We start from the raw sequence: 19,068 nt of genomic DNA, 5'->3' as shown, positions 1-19,068 counted from the left end.
CGGCGGCTGAGCTAATCATGACACGGGCTAAGAAAGGTGATGAAGATAAGGATAGAATGGTAATATCAGATATTTTTTTGAACGAATGCAATCAAGAGCATTTAAATCCGTATCAATTGCAATGGATAACGGGTTCGCTCGAAATTGAAGAGATTAATGAGGAGGCTGATTGTGAGGGATTTGATGATTGTGTGGAGATTGAATCGGAAAGAACAGTTACAGAATATTGCTTTGATAAGGAAAGTGGGTCCAAAATATTTGAGAAAAGGATCCAATGGTGGAGTAATATGGGTCTGGATTTTAAAAATAGGGAGGCCCATAAACAATGTTACAATGCTAGGCTCCTCCTGGGCCATAAATCTAGTGGGCCTGTGCAACCTTGCCAAATAGATTGGCAGTTGGACTATGTGCAATTGCAACAAGAGGGCGCCAGAAAGTTGGTCCGAATTAGGAGATCAGCACGGGGTCCGATTCGAGGCAGGTGGGCGCCAGGGAAGTTGGGCCGGGTCAGGGGCTCAGCAAATGGTCTGGTTCGGGACAGGCGGGTCCTTCCTTAGGCAACGATGGGCTACACGAGACGAGGGGAGCCAACTAAGTTTCACATGTCCTCATTCACGTGGCTACCAAAGAATGCAAAACCCATTTCATTGAGCCGCAAAAAGGCGTGATATGTGGACGAGTATGGAGAGCGTCGGACAGAAGCCAAGCACCTCATCCTTGTAGCATTGTTGTGGAGAGCTTGGCAACACCTAACAATGTGGAGGGGTATGATCAAGGGCCGGAATTGGAGGGGTTGGTTGAAAGAACGACGGGCCGGGCAAACCAAGGGGGCAAAATGATACAATTGCATGAAAGGGAGAACAATGTGGTAGAAGTAGTAGGTGAAGACAAAGTTGTGGGACATAAAAATGTCAAAGAACGGGTTACAGAGGATGTTGGATTCGAAACAAAAGCAGAAGATACAAATCAAAATGCTGATAAGAGGCTTACGCAGGAAGGACAGTTAACCAAAAATAAGGAAACATGAAAATTAGTAGTGAAATCTGGTGCAATTTTTCGTGATGAAGAAGACATTATGGCGATTTTATAAAGTCAGAATGAAGCTATTATAGCAAAAAGAAGGATGGCAAAACAAAAAGAAAAAGCTAGCAGGAAGAGCAGACCCAAACAACAAACAAGGTGTATAGAAATTATTTTAAATAATTTATAGTTACTGGAATGTTAGAAGACTAAGAAGGGATGGGAAGTTGAGTATGGTGAAAGAGTTGAAGAAAAAATATAGGTTGAATATGCTAGGATTGATTGAAACTAAGAGAGAGGTAGTGACTAAGTTTGATGTAGTATGATTGGGGGGTTGTGACACGGTGGGTTGGGATTATGTGAAATCAGTAGGTGCATCTGGCGGTTTATTGTTAATGTAAGATGATTTGTTGTTTAAATGATCAAACTGTTATGAGGGGATGGTTGGCTATGCGTTGAAGGTTTGTTGACAAAAAATAACTTTAACTGTGCATTTTGTTTGGTGTATGGAGCCATATGTGGAGTGAGAAATTGGTGATGTGGGAGGAGTTAAGCTACATTGTAGGTTTATGTCAAGTTCCGTTTTGTTTCATGGGAGACTTTAACGAGATATTAAGGTTGGAGGAAAAGAAAAATGCTATTAGTTTACCGGCATCTGCGGAAGAATTTAAGGAATGGGTGCAAGATTTACCGCTAGTGAATTTACCGCTTACTGATCGGAAGTTCAAATGGTTTCGAGGTCGATCTTGTAGCCACATTGACCGGATTCTCGACAATGTGGAGTGGCTTGAGGAGTTTCCAGATACTCGGTTGAAAGGGGAACCTAGAGGTCTATCAGATCATTGTCCGTTGATTTTGGAAAATACAAGACTTAGTGCGGGTCCAAGATATTTTCAAAGCCTGCATTCCTTGTTTACACATAAAGGATTTCTGTGGATGGTGAAGGATGAGTGGAGGAATTCGGGTGAAGCACAGTTCATTAATAAGCTGAAGGCCTTAACGGTGCCACTTACACATGAAAGATTTTTGTGGATGGTGAAGGATGAGTGGAGGAATTTGGGTGAGGCACAGTTTACTAATAAGCTGAAGGCCTTAACAGTACTGCTGAGGAGATGGCATAAGGACAATTTTGGAGACATGGACAACAGGATAAAGAAGTTTGAGGAAGAGATTAAAAAGATTGATGATATGGTTAATGCTGGTAATTATGACAGAACAGTGGAGGCTAGACAGAAGGCTCTTGTAACTTGTTGTTCGAAGTGGTATTTCAGAAAGGAGCTTCATTTGAAGCAGATGTCTCGATCTCATCATGCTAGAGATATGGACAAGAACACTAAATACTTTCATAACCTAGCGTCGGCTAGAAGGCGGAACAATAGAATCGATTCTCTAGTAATTAATGGCAGATTGGTGAGGAACTAGTCCAGAAGAAATGTTGCAATTATGAGATTTTATAAAGATCTATATCGACAGAAATTTGCTCCTATTATTGGGATCTGTGATGGGTTGGTAAAGCAGATTGATGACGAAGAGGCAGCAGTGTTAGAGGTTATGCCATTACCTGAGGAAATACGAGAGGTGGTTTGGGATTGTGAGTCCAGTAAAATACCAGGTAGTAATAGGCACAATATGAACTTCATAAAGAAATATTGGAGTGAGATTGGCTAGGAATTTATTGCAGCTGTGTTGGAATTTTTCCAAAGTGCGAAGCTACCAATGGATGCTAATGTAACATGGGTGGCGCTAGTTCCAAAAGTTATGGGAGCTAAGGAAATCAAAGACCTAAGGCCGATTAGCATGGTTGGTTGTGTCTATAAGGTGATATCCAAAGTATTGGTGAGAAGAATGCGTTTAGTGATGCCAGGTTTAGTGGGAGACACTCAGTCTGCGTTTGCAAAGGGTCGCAAAATACACGATGGTGCTCTCATTACTTGTGAGACGGTCCAATGGCTAAAGCTGCACAAGAAGCAGGCGGCAATCATCAAATTGGACTTTCAGAAAGCGTACGACAGGGTGAGATGGAGCTTTGTGGATATTGTGTTACAAAAGATGGGTTTTGGTCTTAGATGGAGGACATGGGTGAAGGAATGTATGACTACAGTATCTATGTTGATGTTGATTAATGGGTCACCATCCAAGCCATTCAGGATAGAGCGAGGTCTTAGACAAGGAGATCCTCTTTCTCCCTTTCTGTTCATTCTTGCCGTTGACATCTTACACAGGATGGTGGGTAAGGCAGTCAGAAATGGACGCATTTCTCCACTGTTGGTGGGAAGAGACAACATAGAGTTGTCACATCTCCAATTTGCAGATGACACAATCTTATTTTTCCCAAAGGATACAAAGATACTAGTGAATTATAAGAGACTTCTGCGTTGTTTTGAGTTGATGTCTGGCCTGAGTATTAACTTTGATAAGTCAAGCTTGATTTTGGTTAACTGTGAGCAGGAATTGGTGACGAATATGTGTGGTTTGTTGGAATGTGCCGAAGCTACTCTACCTGTCAAGTACTTAGGAATTTCTCTAGGTACAAACCCTCGGTTGGTGAAGACCTGGAAACCGATCATAGACAAGGTGGAAGATAAGCTTAGCTTATGGAAAGCGAAGTCTCTTAACAAAGCTAGTAAGTTGGTTCTCATAAAATCTGTTCTTAATAGCTTGACGGTATACTACTTAAGCTTGTATAAGAGGCCAAAGGCGATTCCAGAAAAGATAATTGGGTTACAGAAAAGGTTTTTGTAGAGTAAAGAAGATGGGAATAACGGTATACCACTTGTGAAATGGGAGATGGTGCAAGCTCCAAAAAATTTAAGAGGCTTAGTGGTGGGGGATGCTTTAATTAGAAATGTGTCGCTTCTATTCAAGTGATGGTGGCACTTTTCGAAGGAAGATCCCGTTATGGAAGAAAGTTATATGTTCTTGTAATCATTTGAACCCAACTGTAATGTTGTCAAAACAGCTTTTACCGTCAAGAGGTGGCCCGTGAAAAGATATTTGCCAACTCAATATTAAAGAGCAACAAGTAAGAGATATGATGATCAATGGTTTGTCTATGGAGGTGAAAAATGGCAGACGTATTTGGTTTTGGGAGGATGATTGATTACAAAGTGGCTCGTTGAAAGATAGTTTTTCGAGACTCTTCTTTGTTTCAAATCAACAAGGATTTGTCGTAAGGGAATGTGGGTTTTGGGATGGGTTAGAGTGGGTATGGAGCTTTCAGTGGAGGAGAGAATTATTCCAATGGGAGTTAGATTTGCTCAATCAACTTCATGATCGATTACAGCTAGTAAGACTATCATCTGATAGAGAGGATGCAGTTATACGGAAACTTGACAGAACATGTATTTTTTCTACTAATTCATTTGTGCAGGTGTTGCAGAAAGAGACTCTCTCGGAGGACATCACAAGTTACAACTTCACTAGTACCATATGGAGAGGATCGGTTCCTCTAAGAGTTGAACTGTTTGCATGGTTTGTCTTAGTAGGCAGGGTTAACACTAAAGAGAGACTGAGTAGATTAGGACATATACATCATAGTGATAAGATTTGTGTTTTGTGCAGAAATGAAATAGAATTTATGCATCATTTGTTTCTTGGCTGTGAGTTTACATGGCAGGTGTGGTGCGCTTGGTTGAAGAGTGCTAATAGAGCTTGGGCTATTCGAGGGACTATCAAAGAGCTGTTTGAGAGTTGGATTGAAGTGCCTGGTCATAACTCTGAGCAAAACAAGTGGATGATAGGGTTCTTTGCAGTTATCTGGAACATTTGGTTGGAACTGAATGACAGAATATTCCAGAGATCTGAGAGAGGTGTTGATGGAATGAATAATAAGTCATTTTTGAGTTACAAGAAATGATGTGGTGTTGATCCGTTTGGTTGTTGATGGCAATGCCGGAGATGACAACGAATTATATTTTATGGAAAAGTACAGGGAGACAATGAAAATACTAAACAATGTGAACAACAGATATGTCGGATGTTCAATTCTAGGTATGCAGATGATTATGTTGATTCTTAATTGGATGATTATTCCTTTTGATTCGGTTTACTCATGCACAATTAATAATGGTTGGATGTTCAATCCACTAGGTGTGCGAATGGTTACCCTAAAGAGGGAAGAAGAAGTAGAGCGAATGCTTGTTCTGTTGGAACTCTCGATCTGATCTTGAAAGAGGGGAAGGGAGATCGGCGAATCTGACTTCCATTCTTTTTTGGTCGAGTCAGGAGATCCGCCTTTCAGTCGAACAGCTTTAGTCCAATCGGACTTTGGCCCTTGATTCGGACTAGCAATTAGGGGATCGTCCTCGTCCATTGATCAAGGATATTGTATTGACCAAAGCCAGAAGTGGGCGTGGGCCAAGCTGGAGTTCTTGTTCGAGTGAGCAGGTAAGCAAGCAGGTACGCCCGAGTTATGTTATTAGGGTTTAGGAAGTAATTTAAGAGCGGAGTGTTTTTTATTTTATTGGGTCATTTTTAGAGTCCATTGTTCACATTGTTCATAAAAATCATTGTCTACCTAGCAAAATCGTATTGTACTGTGTTTATTATCTTGTTTTTTTGTATTTTTTGTTCCTACATACTCCACTTTAATGTGTTAAACTCTCTTTGTTTAAAAAAAATCTCTTGATATTCCTTGTCACTAATTTTCCCAACTTTTTTTCTATACACAAAGCAAAGATTAAATCTAAACACAAAAAAAAAAAGATAGATACTATCATGAAGATTTTATTATTGTATTCGTATAAAGATGCATTTTTTTATCATTAGTTGATGAATTATAGGGTTTGATTTGATATGCTATAAAAGTGTTATTTTTTAAAAAATGTGACCTAATAAATAAAGCACACTTTTAATACAAAACTCTTCATATGATATTTTTAACATCTTCGTCTGAGTAGGTGATGAGCGGATAATTTATACGCTTTTTGGCATTGTTTTTAGTATGTTTTTAGTAGGATCTAGTTACTTTTAGGGATGTTTTCATTAGTTTTTATGTTAAATTCACATTTCTGGACTTTACTATGAGTTTGTGTGTTTTTCTGTGATTTCAGGTATTTTCTGGCTGAAATTGAGGGACTTGAGCAGAAATCAGATTCAGAGGTTGAAGAAGGACTGCTGATGCTGTTGGATTCTGACCTCCCTGCACTCAAAGTGGATTTTCTGGAGCTACAGAACTCGAAATGGCGTGCTTCCAATTGCGTTGGAAAGTAGACATCCAGGGCTTTCCAGAAATATATAATAGTCCATACTTTGGCCAAGAATAGATGACGTAAACTGGCGTTCAACGTCAGCTCTCTGCCCAAATCTGGCGTCCAGCGCCAGATTAGGAGCCAAAACCAGAGTTGAACGCCCAAACTGGCACAAAAGCTGGCGTTCAACTCCAAGAAGGACCTCTACATGTGCAACACTCAGGTTCAGCCCAAACACACACCAAGTGGGCCCAAGAAGTGGATTTATGCATCAATTACTTACTCATGTAAACCCTAGTAGCTAGTTTATTATAAATAGGACCTTTTACTATTGTATTAGGTATCTTTGGTCTCAGTTTTAATCCATTGTTCATCTTAGGAGACTATTGATCACGCTTTAGGGGGCTGACCATCTCGGCCATGCCTGGACCTTCACTTATGTATTTTTAACGGTAGAGTTTCTACACTCCATAGATTAAGGTGTGGAGCTCTGCTGTTCCTCAAAGATTAATGCAAAGTACTACTGTCTTCTATTCAATTCTTCTTATTTCTCTTCTAAGATATCCATTCACACCCAAGAACGTGATGAAGGTGATGATTATGTGTGACGCTCATCATCCTTCTCCCTTATGAACGCGTGCCTGACAAACACCTCCGTTCTACATGAAATAAGCTAGAATGAATATCTCTTAGATCTCCTAACCAGAATCTTCGTGGCGTAAGCTAGAATGATGGCGGCATTCAAGAGAATCCGGAAGGTCTAAACCTTGTCTGTGGTATTCCGAGTAGGATTCAATGATTGAATGACTGTGACGAGCTCCGAACTCGCGATTGCAGGGCGTTAGTGACAGACGCAAAAGGATAGTAAATCCTATTCCAGCATGATCAAGAACCGACAGATGAATAGCCGTGCCGTGACAGGGTGCGTGAGCATATTATTCACTGAGAGGATAAGATGAAGCCATTGGCAAGGGTGATGCCTCCAGACGATTAGCCGTGCCGTGACAGGGCATTGGATCATTATCCCGAGAGATGACCGAAAGTAGCCATTGACAGTGGTGATGTATCACATAAAGCCAGCCATGGAAAGGAGTAAGACTGATTGGATGAAGATAGCAGGAAAGCAGAGGTTCAGAGGAACGAAAAGCATCTCCATTCGCTTATCTGAAATTCCTACCAATGATTTACATAAGTATCTCTATCCCTATTCTATTATTTATTATTCGAAAACTCCATAATTATTTTATATCCGCCTGACTGAGATTTACAAGGTGACCATAGCTTGCTTCATACCAACAATCTCCGTGGGATTCGACCCTTACTCACGTAAGGTATTACTTGGACGACCCAGTGCACTTGCTGGTTAGTTGTATCGAAGTTGTGAACCATGGTATGGGCACCATGTTCTTGGCGCCATTGCCAGAGACAAGAAAGAGCCATGAATTTTACATAATTAAAGTGTAATCACGATTACGCGTACCAAGTTGCTCACGTTGCCAGGGATTGTTCGAGCCTGGACATCACAATTTCGTGCACCAAGTTTTTGGCGCCGTTGCCAGGGATTGTTTGAGTTTGGACAACTGACGGTTCATCCTGTTGCTCAGATTAGGTAATTTTCTTTTTGTTTTCTTTTCAAAAATTTTTCAAAAATATTTCTAAAATTTTCTCATCTGTTTTCGAAAAAATAAAAATATATTTTTATTCAAAATTTTTAAAGAATGAATTCTAGTGTTTCATGAAGCATGTGAAGCCTGGCTGGCTGTAAAGCCATGTCTAAATTTATTTGGACTGAGGCTTGCAATTTGTTATCAAGAGCAATATACTCTCGTGTTACATGCTAAAGCTTGGCTGGCCATTGGCCATGTCTAGTGTCTTGGACTGGAGCTTTCATTGAAAGCTTGGCTGGCTAGTGAGCCATGTCTAATTCCTGGACTGAAACTTTAGACTAAGAATGCAAGATTCCTGGAATTCATGTTAAAAATTTTGGAATCCTTATTTTTTCTCTTTTAATTAATTTTTCGAAAAATACCAAAAAAATTAGAAAATCATAAAAAATCAAAAATATCTTTGTGTTCTTGTTTGAGTCTTGAGTCATATCATAAGTTTGGTGTCACTTGCATATGCATCTTGCATTTTTCGAAAATTTCATGCATTCATAGTGTTCTTCATGATCTTCAAGTTGTTCTTGGTAAGTCTTCTTGTTTGATCTTGATGATTTTTTGTTTTGTGTCTTTTCATGTTTATCATATGCATTCTTGAATTCTTAGTGCGTAAGCATTAAAGAATTCTAAGTTTGGTGTCTTGCATGTTTTCTTTGCATTAAAAATTTTTCAAAAATGTGTTCTTGATGTTCATCATGATCTCCATAGTGTTCTTGGTGTTCATCTTGACATTCATAGCATTCTTGCATGCATCACATGTTTTGATCTAAAAATTTCATGCATTGCATAATTTTCATGTTTTTCATAAAAATTTCAAAAAAAAAAAAATATCTTTCCCATTTTCTCTCATCAAATTCGAAAATTTGGATTGACTTTTTCAAAAATTTTTAAAATCAAATTGTTTCTCATGAGTCAAATCAAATTTTCAATTTGAAAATCTTATCTTTTTCAAAAATCAAATCTTTTTCAAAATTCTTAGTTATTTTTGAAAATTTCAAAAATATTTTTCAAAAATATTTTTCTTATTTTATACCAAATTTTTGAAAATAACAATAACAATTAATGTTTTGATTCAAAAATTTCAAGTTTGTTACTTGCTTGTTAAGAAAGATTCAAACTTTAAGTTCTAGAATCATATCTTATGATTTCTTGTGAATCAAGTCATTAATTGTAATTTTAAAAATCAAATCTTTTTCAAAACTAATTTCAATCATATCTTTTCAAAAATATCTTCTTATCTTTTTCAAAAATTTGATTTCAAAATATCTTTTCTAACTTCCTAACTTCTTATCTTTTCAAAATTTGTTTCTGTAAGGCCCAGAACTTTTGAAAAGTCTTATTATGACCAAGTCTCAGATCATATGGTTATTTATAGCCTTAATTTCAGAAATTATTTTATTAAAAATAATTAAGGCAAGTTTTGACTTATTGGATTTGAGATAAGTTATGATTATTATCCAATTTTATAATTATTGGATTATTTTCTATATTTAAAGTATAAAGTTGATAGTTATGAAATAATAAGGATTTTATATGGTTTGGATTGGATAAGTAATATTTTAAGTATTAATACTGCTATTTTGGAAAATGAAGAAATTAAGTATATTATTTCTAATTATTTGATTTGGACATTTTATTGAAAATAATTTGTGAAAGTGATGAACAAATAGTATTTTCTATATATAATTAGTGTTGAATTTAATTGAGTTTCAATTACTATATTACCCCTACTTTTATTTGAAATTATAAAAGTAACCCTAACCCTAATTTTGATACACCCATTCCCTGAAACCAACCTCCTTCACGCTGCGCAGCCTCCAGGCTTTCCTTCATCCTCCTTCTGCGCAGCCCTATGCGAAACACACACACACACACACACACACTGTTCTTTGAGAAACCAACGAAGAGAAAGAAAGGGAAGGCAGAAATCGGGAGAACGGAAGAGAGAAGGGAAGAAAGGGGCTGTCTGCCGGCGCCACTGGGTTCTGCCGCCACCGCCGAGAGCTACACGTGGGGAGCCGTTCTGCCGCCGCGCCCTGCCCAATTGAGGCCGCCGCTGCCGTTCGCGAGGTCGCCTCTGCCACAGATCGGAACTGAGGCGAGAGAGGAAGAGTCTGACGGGAGGGCATGCGCGTGAGAAGGGAGGAAGGCTTCGCGAAGAGCGTCGCGCCGCCGCCGCTACCCGTGCCTTCGCCATCGCCATTCCGTCTCAACCTGGCGTCGCCGTCGTGCCCTGGCGCCAGTAATGGAGGACGCCACCGTCGTCTGAGAAGAACCCGACGCGAGAGAGAGGGGGAAGCCACCCGCGACGCCGCCGGAGCTTCCATTGCCGTCAGAAGCTGCCGCCGTCCAGCCAGCTGCTGCGGTGGTCGTCGCCTGTCGTGAATGGCTTCCGGAGAAGTGGTTGTGGCTGCCGGAGCCACACCAGAGCTTCTGGCCGTTTCTGCCACTTGAGACCCTGCTGCCATCGCTGGAAAACACCTCTGCCGCCGTCAAGATCCAATGCCAGTAAGGGTTTTATTTGGGATTTCTGTCCTTTTTGAATTCCGAGGTTACTATGGTCATTGCCTGTTGGTTTCAGTCATCGTGATTAGAATTTGTCGCCGCTGCCGCTTGGGGTAGCTGCCGGGCTGCCGCCGAGCCGGTTCGGAGACCGCCGCTGTGTCGGTTCAGCCGTTCCTCCTTCGGTTCGGTAAGCGTTTTTGATTTGAAAGTCCTTTAGTTACTGTTCTGTTATCATACACTGAGGTTGTGGCATTAATCGCTATACGATTGAGTTTCGGTTGTTGTATGTTGCGATTAGAGTTGTTGAGACTGTTGCGAAAGTGACTTGGAACCGAGGTTTTGGCTGCCGGGATTTCGATTGTTGATCTCGGGCTGAGGCGGAAAGGATTCTGTGACGCGTTTGGATTATGGATTTGTGTTTTGAGGTAGGGGCGCTTTCCAAAAACTATGTTTTATGTATTGGAATTATTACATATGGATACTGATATGAGACAATTGGTATTTGGTGATTGTATCTGCCTTGTGTGTTATTTGATTGTCTCGAATGGTTAAGGATGCTTGTTTGGCTGAATTGTTGTGCGGCTTGTGAAATATAATGTTTTGATGTTAATTCTTTAAAGATTTGAAATCTGAGTTTGATCCGTTGAGAATTGAGTTGAATTGAGTTAATTATCTTGATAATGTGAAAAGCCGAACGCACTTTTGAAATCAGCCTGGTTTACTTTAATTGACTTGGTTTTGGACAAATGATTTGTTATTGAGCCGTTTCTTTAAAGCTTTAGAAATGAGTTAAATCGGTTGATATTGAGTTGATTTCTGAAATGGTTTCCTTGAGATATGCCACTGAGGCGACTGTTGGATTTAGCTTGCTTTTGAATTGATTTCTGGTTTTGGGCTGTTGAAAAGGATTGTGAAACGGTTTAGTTGGGACCCGAACCGGGTGGCAAAGTCCAAGTTTTAGGGGAGGTGCTGCCAAAATTTCTATAAAATCCGAGTCTTTATTGAAATGTTGTTCGGAGAATGATGAGTTAAAGACTTCTACTATTTTATTTGAATTATCAAGAAAGGGATGATTCATACTTTTGAAATGAATTATTAAAAAAGGAATTGTGATTTAGTCTTGCTTCTTAAGAAAGGCATTGTATCTCTTTCAGGAGAAAGTTATTTAGATGAAACTTGTGTTTTAAAGCTAATTGAATGTGAAAAGGGTTTATGCCTTTGAATTTGCCTTGGGGGTTTCAATTAAAGAGTTTTAATGATTTTGAAAAGACCTGACTGTCTATTGACAAGTTTCATTTTTAAATGTTTTGAGAAAGGTTTTAAGTACTCTTTGAATTCTGAACTTTTGCAAGACTAAAACAATTTCGAACAGTTGAAATACTTTAGAATTTATCATGGGGGTTGAAGCTGGTTTTGCCTAGGTAAAGGAAATGGCTTTGAAAGAAGTAAATGATTACGTGACTCGGTTTGGCTTAGATCCTATTTTATTACTCAAGTCGGAAAGCCAATGTTTTAATGATTTTAAATGAATTTGGCGAAATGAGTTATGTTATTCTCCCCTAAAGACTTGGGACTCTGCCGAGAAACTTTTGTTATAAAATCCCATTGTTGGATGGGTGATTTTGAATATCTCAAAGAGGCTTTTAACTTGCCATGATTATAGAAGTTTTGGAAAGAGGATGCCGAGAGTGGCATTGTTTTGAAAGGAGAATTTACCTTGAGTAAAAGTAGCTTATGAGCCTGAGATGATTTGAGAAATGAGATCTTTAAAGCCAAGGCTGAAAAGAGTTGAAACTTGATTTCAAAGTAAAATGAGTTGAGAAAATGATTTATGGCTTAAATGCCGATTTCATGAATTTGATGATTTTGAATGTGGAAGTGTTGTTTTGTTGAGAGCCGGAATGGCTGTGTATGTTTATACATATTGATTGGTTCTGGATTGAACCGTGAGCCGGAATGGCTGTGTATGATATGAATATTGGCTGGTTCTGGAATGAACCGTGAGCCGGATGGCTGAGATGGATGTTGATCCATGGATGAGATTGATTGCATGTTTATGCTGAATCATTGATAAATGTGAATGTTGCACTTCCACTATCTGAGATTACGAGTTTCCCTGGGTAGTAGCAGTGGCTAGCCACCACGTGCTCCAGGTTGAGACTTGATACTCTGTTGACCCTATGTCGTAAGTGTGGCCGGGCACTGTGAAAGCCCCGGATGAGCTCGCTCCCGTAAATATTCACCAATGAGGGTGATGGATATGGATCATGATTATGATCAAGTTTATGATGAGTATAACTCGAGTTGGGGATGCGCGACAGAGGGACAGTCCAATGGTTAGCTACCAGGACTTGTCGGGTTGGCTCTATAACCGACAGATGATATCATCAGCCACTAGGGACAGGCATTCATCATATGCATCTATGTGACATTGCTTGGGTGTGCATATTGTACTTGGCTTGCCTTTGTGATTAATTGCTAATTGTCCTACTTGCAATAACTGTTTGTTTGTGCCTGCATCTTCCTATTTGTGTTTGCATCTGGGACTCTGTTGGATTGTGGTGATTGGTTGTTGGTTGGATTGTTTGGGCCTAGGGCCGTGGTTGGAAAGAGATGAACTGATGGTTGATTTCGGTTTTGTGTTTCTGGTTTGGAAAAAAAAATTATGAAAGGCTATTTTGGTTCCGCATAGATAAACCGTTTTGAAAGGCTTTTGAGTTTTTGAGAATTGAACGGTTCTTCTTTCCGAAAAGATTTCCGACTTTACTTTTATTGGAAACTGTTGTTTTTGAAAAGAGGCATAAGACGGTTATTAATCACTGATGCGGTTATCTTCACGTATCCTATTACAGTAATTCCCAAAAACCCTCTACTGAGAACCCTTTCGAGGATGATGTTCTCACCCCCCTATATTTTTCCCCTTTCAGGATATGGGCGCAGAAGTCACGAAGAGTTTATTTAGTTATTGATATGTTCTGTATTGTTGTAGATTATTTATTGTACCCTCGCCTTTATCTTGATATATTCTGTGAGAGGGATAGGGATTGTATTGGTTAATGCTTGTAAATATATATATATATATATATATATATATATATATATATATATATATATATATATATATATATATATGGATGTACTCTTTATGAGTTTTGTAAGTTGTATGGTATCTATGGATGTATGTTATCGGATGAAAGTATTTTTGGGAGCGATATTGCGGTTTAAAGTTTTAAACAAGCTCATATTTTAGTATTAAATAGTATAAAAGTCGTCGTAATGTCCGAGCTATCAGAGTTGCGCAGCCGGAAGCGTGAGCTTTGGTAGTTAGGGTGTTACAGTTTCAACTAACTAACTAACTTTTTGTTTGTTTCTTAACTTTTTCAAAACTACCTAACTAATTCTCTCTCTCTCATTTTTCGAAAATATCTTCCCCCTTTTTTCAAAATTTCTTTTTAATTTATTAATTAATTTAATTTTTAAATCTTAATTTTCGAAAATTACTAACATTTTTCAAAAACTATTTTCAAAAACCACTAACTCTTTTTCAAAAATATTTTCGAAAATTCTCACTCTCCCATCTCATTCTATTTATTCATTCATATCCTAACATCTCATCTCACATCTCTGCCATCCTCACAGTTGTGTTTCTTTCTTTACATCACATTCCTTGTCTCCCCCTCTTCTTCTACTCACACAGGGATCCCTATACTGTGGTATAAAGGATCTCTATTATTATTATTATTATTATTTTTCTGTGCCTTCTTCTTTGTCATATGAGCAGGAGCAAGGATAAGAACATTCTTGTGGAAGCAGATCCAGAACCTGAAAGGACTCTGAAAAAAAAATTAAGAGAAGCTAAATTACAACAATCCAGAGATAACCTTTCAGAAATTTTCGAACAGGCAGAGGAGATGGCAGCCGAAAATAATAATAATGTAAGGAAGATGCTTAGTGACTTTACTGCACCTAATTCCAATTTACATGGAAGAAGCATCTCCATTCCTGCCATTGGAGCAAACAACTTTGAGCTGAAACCTCAATTAGTTTCTCTGATGCAGCAGAACTGCAAGTTTCATGGACTTCCATCTGAAGATCCTTTTCAGTTCTTAACCGAATTCTTGCAGATATGTGATACTGTTAAGACTAATGGGGTAGATCCTGAAGTCTACAGGCTCATGCTTTTCCCTTTTGCTGTAAGAGACAGAGCTAGATTATGGTTGGATTCTCAACCCAAAGACAGCCTGAACTCTTGGGATAAGCTGGTCACAGCTTTCTTAGCCAAGTACTTTCCTCCTCAAAAGCTGAGCAAGCTTAGAGCTGATGTTCAAACCTTCAGACAGAAAGAAGGTGAATCCCTCTATGAAGCTTGGGAAAGATACAAACAGTTGACCAAAAAGTGTCCTTCTGACATGCTTTCAGAATGGACCATCCTGGATATATTCTATGATGGTTTATCTGAGCTATCAAAGATGTCACTGGACACTTCTGCAGGTGGATCCATTCACCTAAAGAAAACGCCTGCAGAAGCTCAAGAACTCATTGACATGGTTGCTAATAACCAGTTCATGTACACTTCTGAAAGGAATCCTGTGAGTAATGGGACGCCTATGAAGAAGGGAGTTCTTGAGGTTGATACTCTGAATGCCATATTGGCTCAGAATAAAATATTGACTCAGCAAGTCAATATGATCTCTCAGAGTCTGCATGAAATGCAAGCTGCATCCAACAGTACTCAAGAGGCATCTTCTGAAGAAGAAGCTTATGATCCTGAGAACCCTGCAATAGCAGAGGTAAATTACTTAGGTGAACCTTATGGAAACACCTATAACTCAACATGGAGAAATCATCCAAATTTCTCATGGAAGGATCAAAAGCCCCAACAAGGCTTTAATAATGGTGGAAGAAACAGGTTTAGCAATAGCAAGCCTTTTCCATCATCAACTCAGCAACAGACAGAGAACTCTGAACAAAATGCTTCTAATTTAGCAAATCTAGTCTCTGATCTATCTAAGGCCACTGTAAGTTTCATGAATGAAACAAGGTCTTCCATTAGAAATCTGGAAGCACAAGTGGGCCAGCTGAGTAAAAGGATCACTGAAATCCCTCCTAGTACTCTCCCAAGCAATACAGAAGAGAACCCAAAAGGAGAGTGCAAGGTCATTGACATAAGCACCATGGCCGAACCTGTAAGGGAAGGAGAGGACGTGAATCCCAAGGAGGAAGACCTCCTGGGACATCCAGTGATCAATAAGGAGCTTCCCTCTGAGGAATCAAAGGACTCTGAGGCTCATCTAGAGACCATAGAGATTCCATTGAACCTCCTTATACCCTTCATGAGCTCTGATGAGTATTCCTCTTCTGAAGAGAATGAGGATGTTACTGAAGAGCAAACTGCCAAGTTTCTTGGTGCAATCATGAAGCTGAATGCCAAATTATTTGGTATTGATACTTGGGAAGTTGAACCTCCCTTGTTCATCAATGAACTAAGTGATCTGGATCAACTGACATTGCCTCAGAAGAGACAGGATCCTGGAAAGTTCATAATACCCTGTACCATTGACAAACCCCAATTTGACGGTTTGTTTTGTATTGATTTTTGGGGATTTTATCACCTTTTACCCATATTTATTCAAGAAATAGCATGGTTTTGTATATTCTCCTTTAATTGTGCTTGAATGTGAAAACATGCTTTTTAGGACTCAAAATAGCTAAATTTAATTCACCTTGATTCTATTAGATGCCTTGATATGTTTGTTAAGTGATTTAAGGTTTAGGAGGCAAAGATTGGACCAAGGGAATGAAGAAAGAAAGCATGAAAAGTTGGAGAACTCATGAAGAAATGGAAGAACCGGAAAGCTGTCAAGCCGACCTCTTCGCACTTAATCGGCCATAACTTGAGCTACAGAGGTCCAAATGATGCGGTTCCAGTTGGGTTGGAAAGCTAACATCCGGGGCTTCGAAACGATATAAGATTTGCTATAGTTGAACCGCTCATGATGACGCGTACGCGCATAGTACGCGCATGCGCCGTTGCTGCCACCTGGTTCACTTAAAGCAAAACGTGGCCAGCGAATTCTGAAGCCTTGTGGGCCCAATCCAACTCATTTCTGATGCTATTTAAGCCAAGGATTGAAGGGGGAATGAAGATACTTTCATACTTTAGTGTTAGTTACCAATTAGTTTAGTTTAGCTTTGTAGTTAGTTTCTAGAGAGAGAAGCTCTCTCTTCTCTCTAGGATTAGGATTAGATTAGTTCTTAGATCTAGATCTATTTCTTCTTATTCTCTCTTCTAATTTTCGTTCCTCTCCTCTATTGCACTTGTAGGATTCTTCTTCTAATGTAATTCCTTTGTTTGTAGTTTGTGAATTCTCTTTTGTAGATCTACATTTCTCCTTCAATGCAATTGGTAAGTTCTTTGTTGTTTCATGATTGATTTAGTTTTCTATTGTGGACCTCTTGCCTTTGTAGTTAGATCTCTCTTTAATTCTTGCAAATTTATTGCGTTCACTTGTATTGCACTCTATGTTTTTGATGAAATGTCTCTTATAGCTATTAGTTAGATTTTGTTCCTCTTGGCCTAGGTAGAGTAATTAGTGACACTTGAGTTATCTAATTCCTTTGTTGATTGATAATTGGAGAGATTGCTAATTGGTTTAGAGTGCACTAAAGCTAGTCTTTCCTTGGGAGTTGGCTAGGACTTGTGGCTCAAGTCAATTCATCCACTTGACTTGCCTTTCTTTAGTAAGGGTTAACTAAGTGGTAGCAATGAACAATTCTCATCACAATTGAGAAGGATAACTAGGATAGGATTTCTAGTTCTCATATCTTGCCAAGAGCTTTGTTAGTTGTTAGTTTATTTTCTTTGCCATTTATATTTCTTGTCCAAAAGCTTAAAAACCCCAAATATAATTCACAACCAATAACAAGACACTTCATTACAATTCCTAGGGAGAACGACCCGAGGTTCAATACTTCGGTTTATAAATTTTAGGGGTTTGTACTAGTGACAAACAACTTTTTGTATGAAAGGATTAGTGATTGGTTTAGAAACTATACTTGCAACGAGATTTTATTTGTGAAATTGTAAACCGTCAAAAATCCATTCGTCAAAATGGCGCCGTTGCCGGGGAGTTGCAATGGTGTTATGTTATTGGTTATTGTATATATGTGAATAGTGTGAATATCTTGCTTTTTTTCTTTATTTGCTAGTTTTTGTTAGTTTTATTTTGCTTTTCCACTATGAATTCTCACCTTGGCTATGAGTGTGATTACAACTATGTTGTAGGTAATGGGGGCTACAATGAAGATGTGTATCAAGAATGGGATAACCAAAGGTGGGAAGAGCCACATGCACATGATCAATCTTCATGGCAACAACCTCCACCAATACACTATGAAGAAGAGCCATTCTTTGATGCATATCAATCTAATGGCTATGGTGAACTCCCTTGTGACTTTCAAGAACCACCACCATATGCCTATGAGCCATACCCTCAACATAACCCTCAACCATACTCAAAAGCCACTTTTCACCAACCACCTTCATATGACCATGATCCTTACCTACCATACCAACCTCCTTTTGAACCATATGAGCCATACATGGAACCACAATTCCAAGATTACTACTCCCAAGAACCACCTCAATACACACCACCACCTTACCAAGAAGAACCACCTTCCTATAATGAACTCTTTCTCCAAGACAATGAACCCTCTTATCCACCCCAATTCTCAATGGATGAAACCCTTAGCCTTATACTTCAAGGGCAAGGAGAAATGCAAAGGGAGACACTAGAATTTATGGCTACCTTGACCAAGGTAGTAAGCATTTTAGCCTCCCAATGCTTGAGCACTCAAAGCACTCCCATGGTCACATGTGGAGAACCAATTAAAGAGCATAGCATGAAGGAAAGATTGGAAACTCCGGTGGAAAAGGAGGAATACTACTTTGTGTTAGAACAATTGGAGGAGCCTATGATTATTAAAGAAAAGGAAGAAGTGGTTGAAGACTTAGGAGATGCGGAACCTCCATGGGAAGCTAAAATCAAAGAAAATCCCTCCAAGAAGAGTAAATTTGATGTTGAGGAGGAATGTGCACAACCTCCGAGGCATATTCTATATGAAGACTTGGAGAGAATGAAGCAAGAATTGAGTCCCCTTGGTGATGAAGATCATGCACCCAATCTTTTTGGGGAAGAATCCTTTGAATTTGAAGAACCTTCTCCCAATGAATTTAAAAGTGATGTGGAGGTAGATTTCTCTCAACCTCCCATTTATGACTTGAGTGATGTTGAAGAGTTAGAGGAAGTTGATGAACAAAGGATTGAAAATGAAGAAGTTTATGAAGAGGTGGAGATTGACAAGGAAGCAAACAAGGGAGTAGAGCTTGCAAGCACATTGGAGATACCTCTCCCCAAGCCACCACCATCCATTCTCTCATTCAAGTGGGTAAATTCCTTATACTTAAGCTTTGTTATTCCCCTTGAATATGGTTTGCTTGAGACGGATGGCCAACTTAGAAAAATTAGTGGCTTTAAGAGTAAAAAGGAGATGGTTAGTGGTTGGAAGCATCCTTCTAGGTTCATTATGGTCACATGTCCAAAGCTTGATAGCAAAGGTTGGGGTATAACTAGAGTACATGGGTCTAGAAGGATGTTTAGTCACTTTGTTGAGAATTCACCTTGCTCACC

At 39.1% G+C, this 19,068-nt stretch overlaps 1 protein-coding gene and 1 non-coding gene across 2 annotated transcripts; one reads left to right on the top strand and one right to left on the bottom strand.

Annotated features, from left to right (window-relative positions):
* Positions 1-1,536: 1,536 nt before the first annotated feature.
* On the top strand, positions 1,537-4,876 carry LOC148562864 (uncharacterized). The gene is made up of 5 exons (XM_088491030.1): positions 1,537-2,412; positions 2,494-2,611; positions 2,702-3,684; positions 4,391-4,510; positions 4,637-4,876. Exons 1-5 carry the CDS (start codon positions 1,537-1,539, stop codon positions 4,874-4,876), a joined length of 2,337 nt encoding a protein of 778 aa, XP_088347156.1.
* A 9,806-nt stretch (positions 4,877-14,682) lies between these two features.
* On the bottom strand, positions 14,683-14,790 carry LOC148562863 (small nucleolar RNA R71). The gene has a single exon (XR_015887416.1). It is a non-coding gene; the product is annotated as a small nucleolar RNA R71 (small nucleolar RNA).
* Positions 14,791-19,068: the final 4,278 nt, after the last annotated feature.

The sequence above is a fragment of the Arachis ipaensis genome, chromosome B6 (assembly GCF_059453495.1).
Source record: "Arachis ipaensis isolate K30076 ecotype BB chromosome B6, ASM5945349v1, whole genome shotgun sequence".
Classification (NCBI taxonomy): domain Eukaryota; kingdom Viridiplantae; phylum Streptophyta; class Magnoliopsida; order Fabales; family Fabaceae; genus Arachis; species Arachis ipaensis.
Note: the sequence above shows the minus strand (reverse complement) of the source record. Positions and strands in the feature narration are given on the sequence as shown.